The following is a 12,487-nucleotide window of genomic DNA, read 5'->3' on the forward strand; positions in this document are numbered from 1 at the left end:
CATTTCTTCAACCAGATGGCGAGATAACCGGCAAGGAGAGTCATCGGACGAATCGGTGCGGTCGCATGATATAAGAACGATCTGAATTTAGTCCCTGCAGGAAAGCCACTCTCAGGACTGCTAATGGTATAGGATTGGGCGTTAGTCTTCTTCAGCAGCTCATTAACCTCTGAAGGAGTCAGCGGTGCCAGTTCACAAATAGATTGGCCAGAATGGCTCTCCAGATTCCTGAACAAGTATGATGCGAACTGCTTCAGGCTCACATTTGCTTTGGTCCTCTTCGCTAGGGGCTTAGACTGCGCCAAAGCAATGTGATAATGACAAGTGAGGTCCCATAAGGTCTCGTAGCGGTCGGGCATGCGATCCTTCAGCTGACTCAACTCATGGTTGGAGGGAAAGTACTCCTGGTATAACATCTGTCCCATGGGCAAACCAGAAATCTTGTGCATCTCATGTAGAGCCAAGCCCAACTCTCCGTGCCTGGTCAGAAAAGTGTTGGAATCTGGATTGTAAAGCTCGCATAGGGCAAAGAAATGCTTCGCGCTTGTAGGCAAGCCATGCATGGTGGCCCGAATGGCTGCATAAAGGCCGCAAGCATGTAACTCCTCGCTCCATCGGCTCAAGACATACTTCGTCATACGAGCCCACCAAAACCTGTCCAAAGAATGGACCCAACCATAGAATCTGTGGCGCGGTGCAGGCATCTCCCGTCCTAAGATAGCGAGGCGATTCCTCAAAGTAGAAGCAGTGGTGAGGAACTCATTGCGAGGCGGAGTATCTAGCCCCAGTACTCCAGGATGTAGTCCAACAATGTGATCTCGACTCGAACCAGGAACTGCCTGATGAGTAATATAGCCGCAGTGAACGCTCTCATGTTCCTTTGTCAAACTCCACGACATCTCCCGCTTCACAGCTTGGCGCCTGAGCTCAGTCAAAGAACGGTGTCGAGGAATCTTCGGCAAATACATATAACGACTGCCAGTCTGGTAAAGCCACTGCTCAGCCTCAATAAATACTGCATCGGGATCCCTGGTAGAGTCTCCAAACAAGAAGTCAGTCTTCCTAAGAGACTGAACGGAACTGGCATCCTGCACGAGAGGCGCATCTGTGATCAGCTGGCGAAGAGCTTGATGGCCACCTTCCCTCACCACTTGGACAACTTCCAACGACGTGCCCGGAGCAAACTGGGAGGTGAACGGAATGGGCGAAAAGTCATCAGATGTGGAATAATACTCATCACGACGTCCATTCACCGCATGCGATGAAAAAGCTCCGGAAGGATATTCCACTGAAAACAAGCAGTTAAGTGTTTGTTAATTTCAGATATAAAAGGAAATTGAATTCATCTTACAAATTGGTAAGATAGAGTCATTGCCTTATAAAGGGCGAGACGATTTGGCCACATTGCGCATTTATAAGATAGGGTATATCGACAATATATCCCTGCCTTATAAAGCACAATGCAGCGTCAAAACGCCCCCTTTATTATGAGATGTGGTTTTGACCAAGCAAAACCCATCTTTAAAGCGTCGATCCTCACCAAGGAGAATCAAGGCTTTTCCCGATCGCCTCACCAAGGAGAGCAAAATAGGGTAAAAGGACTAAATTGCAAAATTCTCAGAAGAAGAGGGTTAATTTGCAAAATTTCCATAAAGCGTCGATCCTCACCAAGGAGAACCAAGGCCTTTCCCGGTTGCCTCACCAAGGAGAACAACGGGGGGTAAAATGGACTAATTTGCAAATATCCAGAAAAAAGAGGACTAATTTGTAAATTTTCGAAAAAGGTCAAAAAATTGCTCACCAGCATATGAGGGAGGCGCGCCATCAACCGATGCAGCAGGAAAACGACCTCTCGATACTCGCGACATAATGGCCTACAGAAAAAGAATTCAAGAGGTCAGATCTAGAAATAAAAATCACTTTTTTATCCCCTAAAAAGGCGAGCTTGAGGCATCAAATCACTCCCTCAACCCTTATATGCGATCCCGCTATTCCATACACTAGATCAAACATGAAATAGATCAAGATTATGGAGATATACCTGAGGGGAAGCTCGAGGATCCGACAAAAATTAGATCTTGGAAGTGCTCGAACCACGCGCTCGAGGGGCTCGAAGGAAAGTCTAAATATGGAAGTTTCGAGGGATTTCTCAGTCAAGGATCAAAAGGAAGGATGAATCTAAGACGAAGATCGAGTTTTGAGGGAGAACGGAGGCTCGAGGGAAGAGAAATTCAAAAAGGAGGCAAAAAGGGGGGGGCCGGCCCTAGGGTAAAGAAAAAAGAAAAGAAAAAGACCCCCTTTATATAAGGTGGACCGGGTTGAACCAAACCGAACCGAACCGGACCGGACCCAGTTCGAACCAAAATCCAAATTGAAGCCGAACCGAGCATCGAAACGACTTCAAATCGAGCGACGGTTCAGTCCATCATTCACTCACCCCTCTCCCATTTGTTCGGAGGAGTTGGAGGATTTTTTGAGCCGATTTACTGCCTTTTTTGGCTCATTTTAAGCCGGTTCAGCTCATTTAGGCACAAAAACACTCCGAAAAGTATACGAGTATAAACTGCTTCTTAATACTCCAATAAGGTATATGAGTATAAACTATTCCCTATTTTTGGTTTGAGAAGTTCCTGGAGAATATTGTTTATAAATATTCTTAAGGATAACTCAACCACACTACGCCGGACAACGCGTTGTGCATAAAGACTCGACGCCACAATCAATGGTCAGCTCAAAGGAATCGACTTCAAGTTCAGAAAATTCCGACAAACGGTCAGACAATAAATGCAGCACCGGAACTCTTACAGACTTTCGACAAAGCACCGAAAAGCCTGGAGAATTGAAGGAGTCAAGAACAGAAGCCATTCCGAGGTCCCGTTATACCGACTGAAGGTAGGGACAATCATATCCAAAGTATCCCAGACTCTTCTATAAAAGAACGAGACTGAAATACTTTGGAGGGGGTATCTGTAGGCATATAAAATTGCTTATAGGTCCCCTAGCATAGCTCGGCACAAACCGACGAACCAACGAGGCGACGAGATCGACGAATCGCACAGAAGCGACGGAATGCATCCACCCGCGTGCAGAATCAAGCTAATGAGTTGAGGAATCAACGAGCCATCCAACCAAGGGGAAACTCGGACGAATCACGATCGAATCAAGATCAATTTCGGACTCGAACTCAGAAGCGGATTTACTGCCAAATCAGGAATCCAACTTACTGCCAAATCAGATCAACCAATCAGAGTCTCAATCAACCGAATCACGGACAGAACCGGAAACAACGGAAAACGACTCGAAAAAGTCGGAAAACACCGCCCGCGGGGGCTCGGCCAAAGCCGAGCCACCTCAAGGCGGCTCGGCCTTAGCCGAGCCACCTTGAGGTGGCTCGGTGGCCGAGCCACCTCAAGGTGGCTCGGCCAAGGCCGAGCCTGGAAAGCGGTCAAGAATATACTTAAGTACCTTAAAAGGACTAAAGAGTTATTTTTGATATACGGTAAAAGTGACCTCCGAATGGAGGCTTTTTCCGACTCAAGCTTTCAGAGCGATATCGATGATAGTAAGTCTGTATCAGGATATGTTTTCACCCTCAATAGAGGAGCTGTCAGCTGGAAAAGTTCCAAGCAGGATACAGTAGCAGACTCGACTATGGAAGCTGAATACATTGCAGCTAATGATGCAGCTAAAGAAGCTGTCTGGATGAGGAAGTTCCTTTTAGAGCTGGAAGTTGTTCCCACCATTAAAGATCCAGTACCTTTATACTGTGATAATAATGCTGCAATAGCTCTGACAAAGGAACCCCGATCTCACCATAAGTCCAGACACATTCTGAGGAAGTATCACTTGATCAGGGAGATAGTTGATCGCCGGGAGATCAAGATTGAAAGAGTAGACACAAAAGATAATATAGCAGATCCATTCACAAAGGCAATTGCTCGTTCACAATTTGAGAAACTTGTTGAGCTATTGGGTATTAGATACTATAATTGGCCTTAGTGCAAGTGGGAGTTTGTTAGATATAGGTGCCCTGCAGGCAATTATTGTATATTGTAACAGGACCTATATGTATATAACATCCTTGTTCAAAATGATAGTATGCTATTTTGGTCAGATTTATCTGATGTTCTAAATATACAGATAATGTCCTTAGAATAAATACTAGACTATCAGACATTTCGGATAGTGATCGTAATGAAGAGATCTGATTAGTCGGTAACGTATATTCTAAAATGTTCCTAGTTGATGAAGTGTTGAGATAGGACATCATCACTTTGGTTTAGACTAGTGTATGCTTTATTTCTCCTTTTGAAGGAGATGATCAATCTCTTAGATCATTGATGTGAGACATCAAGATACAGTATACAGGTGACTCATTAGTGAATGAGTTGACTGAACGACTCGCCGAGAACATCTAGTTGGTAATATACTTAACTGTCAAATAGAAGTTCTCAAGTGATATAGTACATAGTAGTCTCTTGACCTGAGGCATGAGTGCAATATCTTATATGTCAGTAAAGATGTATTTAGACTTTTACCTAACCACAGTTCTTATTGAATTGTGCATAACGGTTCTTGTTGGGTACATCCCGAGACATAAGTAGATATTGAGATGCCAAGAAGGGATTCGTCTCTCCCAGTATAGGGGTTGATGTCATAAGATTGTTTGATATAACTATAGCCTGGAAATCCTTGGCCAAGGTGAATAAGATAAACTGAGTGTCAGTTTGATCTTATAGGTTATGAGTTTAATATCAATAAACACTAATCAAGCTATTAGGGTTTGACAGTTTGCCATACCCTAGGCTCAATAGTTTGACATGGTTTGACGAAGAGACCGGACTGTACGGTATTATCATTGAGTGGTCCTGATAAAATTGGATAAGCATCTTGCAGACCTTTATCACAACTTATACCCGGGTGGTCTTCATGTGTAGCTAGCACCTCTGTTGTACTTATGGATATGATCCACTACCGAGTTTTTTAAGTTGGGCCCTAGAGTCACACCAAGCGCGTACTTGAATCCTATGAAACACAATTTATGGAGTGATGCGTATGATTGATACGCATATATGATTTCTTCCGGATACACATAAACGGTTATGTATATCGGTAAAATCGGAATGCTATGTGCTTAGGAAATGAATTCCAGTATTTTTCCCATAAAGTTAACTTTTAGTCAACTAGTTGACTTTTTGGTCAACAGTTGACTTTTGGTCAACTCTTGATTTATTTGGTCATATAGTGACTAATTAGTTAAAGATTAGAATAATACTATATACCGTATTTATGAAATACTGTATTAGTGATAATAATTTGGTATTCTCATTTATGAAATACACATACCATGTATAATGAGTCATGAGATGAGTCACTTAGTGGTATGGTTTGAGCACATGGTTTATTAGCACATGGTTTTGGAATGTAATGATTCATAAGATGATTCATTGCATGACTCACTTGATTAATCATTATTTTTTGATGATTCATTGCATGACTCATGATTAATCATTATTTTTTGATGATTCATTGCATGACTCATAGGATGAGTCATTCATATCATGAACACATTTCACTCTATAAATATGAGCTCTTTTTCTTATGGAAAGGTTAATGGAAAATTGGCTAAGTGTTGTTTTCCATAAGAGAATAAAAGAGAGCTCTCCTCTTACTAAACTTTAGCAATCTTTGAGTAAGAGGAAGTAGTAGGATTTTAAGAACCCCGGGGTGGATATCTTGCCTTGTGTCTTAAGAAGACTCCCATTTTATCAAGCTCACTTGAAGACTTGGAGATCCACTACAAGGAGATTTTCTACTACAAGGAGCAAGAGCTAGGGGTTATTCGATCTTCCATCGAATCACGCTACGAAAGTATGACTTTCTAACTCTTGTATGCTCACTTAATAATAAGGATCATGTTAGATTTAATTAGACGATCCATATGAATATTTCATGCTCTCTACATGCTTAGTTTTTTTGTACATACATATCTTCCGCTGTGTATTATGCATGTAGACATAGCACGATTTCCTTCATATACGTGGTTCAACAATTTGCCTACGTCCACGGGGAGAGGGTGAGAAGATTCCACTAAATCAAGGAGAGTATAAAAGGGTTACAATCACACAAAATCACTCAAACTAACCCTCAACCAAAGCTCTCAACTTGCTCACAATATATCACTCAAACTAACCCTCAACCAAAGCTCTCAACTTGCTCACAATATCTCCCTCTCACAATGCTCAATAGCCTCTCTGAATCTCTCAAATAAACTTGCTCACAATATCTCCCTCTCACAATGCTCAATAGCCTCTCTGAATCTCTCAAATATCTGATGTTTTAACCCTAGAAAATCGTGTCCCTATTTATATCCAAACAGAAACCCAAACAGAGTCCAAACAGGAAACCAACCTGTGCAAAAAACCCATCATAAGTCGACTTAACAGGTGCTATAAGTCGACTTGGCAAAGAGAAAAACAACAACTGGAGAACAGTTCGTAAGTCGACTTAACATGCTTCACAAGTCGACTTGACAGAGCGGAAAAATTGCAACTCCAGAGCAGAACGTAAGTCGACTCGTGCACAGACACAAGTTGACTTACCATAAGTCGACTTATGCCTGTGCATGAGTCGACTTATGACAGAAAAACTAGTTTTTTTTTTTGGTTTTCTCCACAAAACAAACCGCACAATATTGACAATCATGTGTTGTGGGCTTAGTGGTTACCACATTTTCAAGTATTATAGAAGGGCAGGGTTTGAATCTCTAGCCAAATGGCTAGCTCAGAGAAAGTTAGATCTCAATCATTCAAGTGGTCTTGAGTTGGAATCTCATCCCAACATATTTACCAGGGTGAGATTCAAACCCTGCGTTTCCCATACATGAGTTATAGGTTAATGTTGTAACCATTAAGCCCACCACACGGGATTGTCAATATTGTGAATGTTGTAACCATTAAGCCCACCACACTGGATTGTCATTATTGTGTGATTTGTTTAATATAAACTTTAGCCTAATTCTAAACTACACTTTCAATCCCGTGCAATTTAATTTCCTGCTAAACTACACGAGATTCTCAATCCCGTGCAGTTTTCTCATTTATTTATTAGTTTCGATCTAGTTTCAGCCAGGTGGTTGAAACTGTGTCGAAATTGATAATTAAGCGCAAATAAGTTTTTAAAATGGTCGAAAATGAAAATTTGTTCCATAAACTGGAATGTTGGAGGGGCAGCTATGTGATATTAAGAGCTACGGCCTGCATCGCCGAGGAGGGTAAACTTTAGTGGCACATCTGGCATTAGTGTCTATGCGTACGAATTTTTTTCACAATCTTCAAATGAGTTGGGACCTATATACTGGGTACGCTTCTGTGGCTACTCTAGGCTCCTCCATTTCCAGCATGATCATTATTCATCACATGAGAAAAGGGGCGAAATTATCGCAGTCATATTTATTCAGGGAACCCCCGGCTCGTGATACGTATGGAAAAGGTTTGAGGCAAAGTGCAGGAGAAAGTCTGACCACAGTCGCGGCTGTTGGACATTTGCCCAAAATTAGCGTACGTGAGCAGCGGTAGGGCTAAGGGTTGAGGGTAGAGAAATGATAGAGGCACACTCTTTACCATACCTTCAACCACACCTTCCCTCCTGCTACAGTGCACCAGGGCCCACTTGAGATTTATAATTTAAATCTCAAGTGGGCCCCGGTACACTGTAGCAAGAGTGGAGGTGTGGTGGAGAATGTGTCTCTAGTGTCTCTCGGGTAGAGAAATGTTGGGTATCAGGGTTAAGCGTACTTTTGGAGTATGTGGCGCTTTAACAGAGCAAGTGCAATGAGCAGTCGCTATGAGAGCCACCGCCCATAGAACTCCTCGCTTCTATTTTAAATTAGAGTGGTGTTACAGGCACACTGTGAACCACATCTTCAACCACAATCTCTCTCTCTCTCTACAGTGCAGTGGGGCCCACACATGAATTTTTTTTTAAATCATGTGTGGGCCCCAGTGCACTGTAGAGAGAAAGAGATTGTGGTTTGTGGTGTGGTTCACAGTGTGCCTGTAACATTTTCCTTTAAATTATCATTAGATCTCCCTCACAAAGCTTGCATAGAGCCATATTGCTTTTCTCCATACCGTTCCCTCAAATCTTTCCTATTTTAAATTATCCGGTCCCCCAAAACCTTTTTTTTTTTTGAAATTAACCCCCTAAATCTTTCGTACTTGAAATTAGTCCCCCCACATCATCATTTTTTGCTATCAGCCTCCCCAAATCTTTGAAGTACTTGAAATTGCCTTTAGTTCAATTTGCCATATGAATTGTTAACCGCGGTTGAGTAGTGTTTAATTAGGTATGGCAGCTATTTAATCAATCGAAATTTAAAACGAGATATATATTTTCATGCGATTTTACAAAATGTTATGATGAAATTTTGAAATGAGGCTCCTCCATAAATTTTTCATTAAGAAATAAATATGTGAAATGAATTTTCTCTGATCATGTCTTTCTGTAATTAATATACAAATTAATGCGATAGTTATAATATTTTTATTTTTATTTTGTTTTTATTATTTGAAATAAGTTTAATGTTATAATTTATAGTTTATTGTCAATTTGTCAAGTCTTCAAAAAGATTATGATTTGTAGTTGTGATCATGGGGAAAAAACGACTAGAAGTGATACATTTTTTTAAAAAAAACTTGGAAGATTCAAGTATGTTGATTCAACGATGGGTGCTTATGCAGAAATGATTTAGGTATTCACGAAAAATCTCTCTTTTTTCAAATTCTTTTTTATACTTTGGGTTTTTTCAACTACTTATAATATGAAAGTTAACTATATATTATCATATTTAATTGCTTTTTTGTTAATACATTAGGGTAGGGTTTGTTTGTTGAACTGGGATCATATTGTCAGGTGATTAGACTCCAATTTTGTTTTGCTGATTACATACTTGCAATGTTAAATTTTGGTGCACAAATGACTCATGGATGAGGGTGACATGATTCATTCACTCTCCTATTGTGGTATATTTCAGATGAGAACATTTATTTACCAAATAATATTGCGAGAAGTACCTGATTTCTTTATCCAACATTTCTTACGTTTTGAGTTTGAGGCCAATATAAAAAAATATTGAATTGTAGAAATCTAGTTATCATCAATCCAACTCGGTGAATGAACATGGTGACCTAAACTAAAAGTCCACAAATTTCTGAACGCAAATCAATCCCCATCATAAGAAAGAAAGAAAGGGAGAAAAAACCCAGCCGTTGGGACGCTTATCATATAACCACTCATAAATTTCAAAATATTAGAGGCGATCCCTTAAGTTTAGGGGTAATCAGAGAACCCCCTTTCACTATAAGATCTTATCAGAAAACCCTCCTGATAACGTTGATCACATTTTTCACATGGATGGGTAAATTTCCCAGACGATACTTATGCTAATAGTACCCAAAATAAAGGGTTTTTGTATTTTAAAAGGTATGAGGGGTTATCTGATAATCATCCAAAAGTTAATTGTTTTCCCCCCCCGATACTTGGTCCTAAACTAACTATGCGGTTTGTTTCTACCACAAGAAAGCCCAGTGCATTAATAGCTAATGAAAGCATTCCAATCGGCACGCCCGGCCCATTTACAACCACAAACGGGTCACCTTTCGGCGAGTCATAACCCGCATTGGGGTTGTCCCCGATTGGGTCATTTCGATTCGACCCGAAACCTCCGTAAAACCCTAGCTGCCGCTCTGACGAACAAAATCCTCTCAGCCCCTCGCGCCAAATTCCGCTCTCAATCTCCTTCAAATGGACTCAAAACCCGATCCCCATCTTTCAAACCCTAACCGCGGCCCGATCAAGCCGACGATGGAATCGGATACTCCCAAACATTCCGATGATTTCAGCTCCAGAAGCATCCAGTTGGGGCATCAAAATCCGATCTTTGAGGCGCCCGTTGATGAGAAGATGGAGAAAGTGAGTTTGATCGAGTCCAAAATGGATCCTAACTGTACAGTGGACGATGTTGGGTACGTTGGGCTTCTAGGAGAAGTGAAGGATGATGGAGTTGGTGATGGGGTAAAGGAAGCGAAATCGATTGGTGAGGAAATCGGTGAGGATTCTTCTAGTGAGAGTTCATCTTCGTCTCTTCTCCGAGTAGCAGTGATGAGGATGAAGAATCTTCGAGCATCAGTGAGGAAAGATGACGACGACAATGAAGGCAATGAGATTGGGGAGGAAATTGGAGCTGAAGAGGGGGAGGAAAATGGTGAAGACATAGAGGACGCGGTCTCGGGCAGCAGCGACGGAGAAGGGGCGGTTCCAAAAGGACCCATCAAATCAAAACACGAGATCGAGGTATAAATGGTTGGAAAGAGGAATTCGATCAGCCCTTTGTTTCTTGAGTATTTTGTTTTGTGCATAAATTAAATGCACTACAGTTTTAGTAGGATAACCGGTGACATTATAATTTCTTAATTTCGAGGAGCTGTATGTTTATTGTCAATGAATGATTTTTCATAGTTGTAATTTGGTTTTCTTACATAACTTTAACTCCAGCTGAAGTTGTCCTAAATTTTGACTAACATTCAATTGTATGCTTTGTTTCATACAAGAAGAGGTTCACATCATTGATCTCAAATAAGATCTCTTATGCAATTCTCCAACTCATATTCTCTCAAGTGTTCCCTTGTTCTCACATAAAATCATCCTGGTTTTTCTTACGATTTTAGCATAAATGACATCTTTGCTATTTGGATTTAATGCCACCCACCAAAGCAATACATTGCAATTAGCATGTGTATATTATCCTCTTGTACGCTTTTGAACTTATTGTTCACTGAATTATTGTCGTTATAGGATCTCCCTCCGGTCCCTTTGGTTGAATTATCTCTGGAACAACACCACCAGACATTGCCAGTCGGATTTGTTTCATCTGTAAGTCTTTGGGAGCCTGTTATACGTCATTTTGCTTTTATTTTTCTGGTTAGTTATGTTTATGAAGCATGATATATCTTTCCCAGATTCTAACCGTATACCTTGACCATAAGACTTTGCGCTGCTTTCCTGAGTGATTATGCACATAGATATCACATAATTTAACGCCCTAACATGTGATAAACTAGATAACATGTTTCATATCAAGCTCATGCCGGGTACTGACCTGTCCTCTAAGCTAATAGGTTTTCAAGCTTCTATGGGTGTTCGAGGCTCTCGTTGTGATCTCCATGGCATGCCAATTGTGTTACTATTATGAGCATTGTGTTGTTCATATACTGACCTCTTGTAATGGTGAAGGCAGAAGGAAGCTGCTTCCTTGTCTTCTTTTCAATTCTCATATCCATATTTCTATCAAGGCTTCTTACAATCAATTTTAATATTTGATTCCATTGTTTCTCTTACTTCTTACAGTCTGACAAAGTATCTGTTTCTATTGTCTTTCTCCTTTTCCTCCAGATATTGGGTAATAGAGCCATTGTGGATGGCTCAGAGCAGCATAGCCCTCTGAATGAGGGATCCATTCTATGGATTACTGAAACCAGGTTACCCTTAGGAAGAATTGATGAAATATTTGGACCCGTGAAGAACCCCTACTACATTGTCAGGTACAACTCAGAGAAGGAAGTTCCTCCAGGAATCAGCGTTGGGACCGCTATCTCATTCGTCATAGCTTTTGCCAGCCACATTCTAAATGAAAAACACCTCTATCAAAAAGGATACGATGCATCAGGCCTCGATGACGAGGAGGTCGCTGATGATGTGGAATTCTCTGATGATGAGAAAGAAGCGGAGTACAAGAGATCTCTGCGTCAGAATAAGAGAGATACAAACCATGGAAATCTGCAGGCTGGATTTAGCAAGAAGAAGGCTACTTCCAAGAGTGGTGGGTTTCACAAGGCCAAGCAACAGCCACCGGCCAATCAACCAGGTCAAGTTCGTGCATCTCCAGCTGCGGCGAAATTTGGATGCGGGTCTAATCTCAACTTTGCTTATGGGGCTGCAAATTTAGGTAGCATGGCTCCCTCTCGAACATTGGAGCCGGCTTTTCCCCCTCAACCCCAGAATATGGCCATACAAGGAGGACTTCCAATGAATTGGTTAGCAGCTCACCAGTTTGGAAATCAGGTTTACAATCTCCAACACGAGAATCAGTTCTTTAACAATTTCCCTAGTGGAATAATGCCATATCATCATCAGCACCTTGTTCTTAATGCTGGAGTCCTTCCTACCAACTTCTCGGCTCTTGTTGGGCTCATGAGCCAAGGTGGGTTGGGTCAAGTCCCATTTGGGTGTGACCCTCATTGCTCCATGGCGCTGAGCAGTGAGCAGAGTTATGTGCAGGCACCACTGTTTGTCAACCAAGGTGAGATGAGGCCTCCTTCGATGCAGTATAATGGTGAGCAGTTTAATCATGGGAGTTCGTCCTCTAGGGGAAGACTGCCTCATCATAGAGGAGGACATCACTCCTTTGGCCACCGAGGAGATAGTCATT

The 12,487-nt window shown here is 41.5% G+C and overlaps 1 protein-coding gene across 1 annotated transcript in view; it reads left to right on the forward strand.

Moving 5' to 3' along the window:
- LOC109835178 (H/ACA ribonucleoprotein complex non-core subunit NAF1-like) overlaps positions 9,697 to 12,487 on the forward strand; it is a 3,069-nt gene continuing 278 nt past the window's right edge. The window contains exons 1-3 of the mRNA XM_020403165.1: positions 9,697 to 10,353; positions 10,855 to 10,932; positions 11,452 to 12,481. Of these exons, the coding sequence (XP_020258754.1) occupies positions 9,805 to 10,353; positions 10,855 to 10,932; positions 11,452 to 12,481 (1,657 nt within the window). The 5' untranslated portion in view covers positions 9,697 to 9,804. The remainder of the gene's footprint in view (positions 10,354 to 10,854; positions 10,933 to 11,451; positions 12,482 to 12,487) is intronic.

This window comes from Asparagus officinalis, chromosome 3 (genome assembly GCF_001876935.1).
Source record: "Asparagus officinalis chromosome 3, Aspof.V1, whole genome shotgun sequence".
Taxonomy (NCBI): domain Eukaryota; kingdom Viridiplantae; phylum Streptophyta; class Magnoliopsida; order Asparagales; family Asparagaceae; genus Asparagus; species Asparagus officinalis.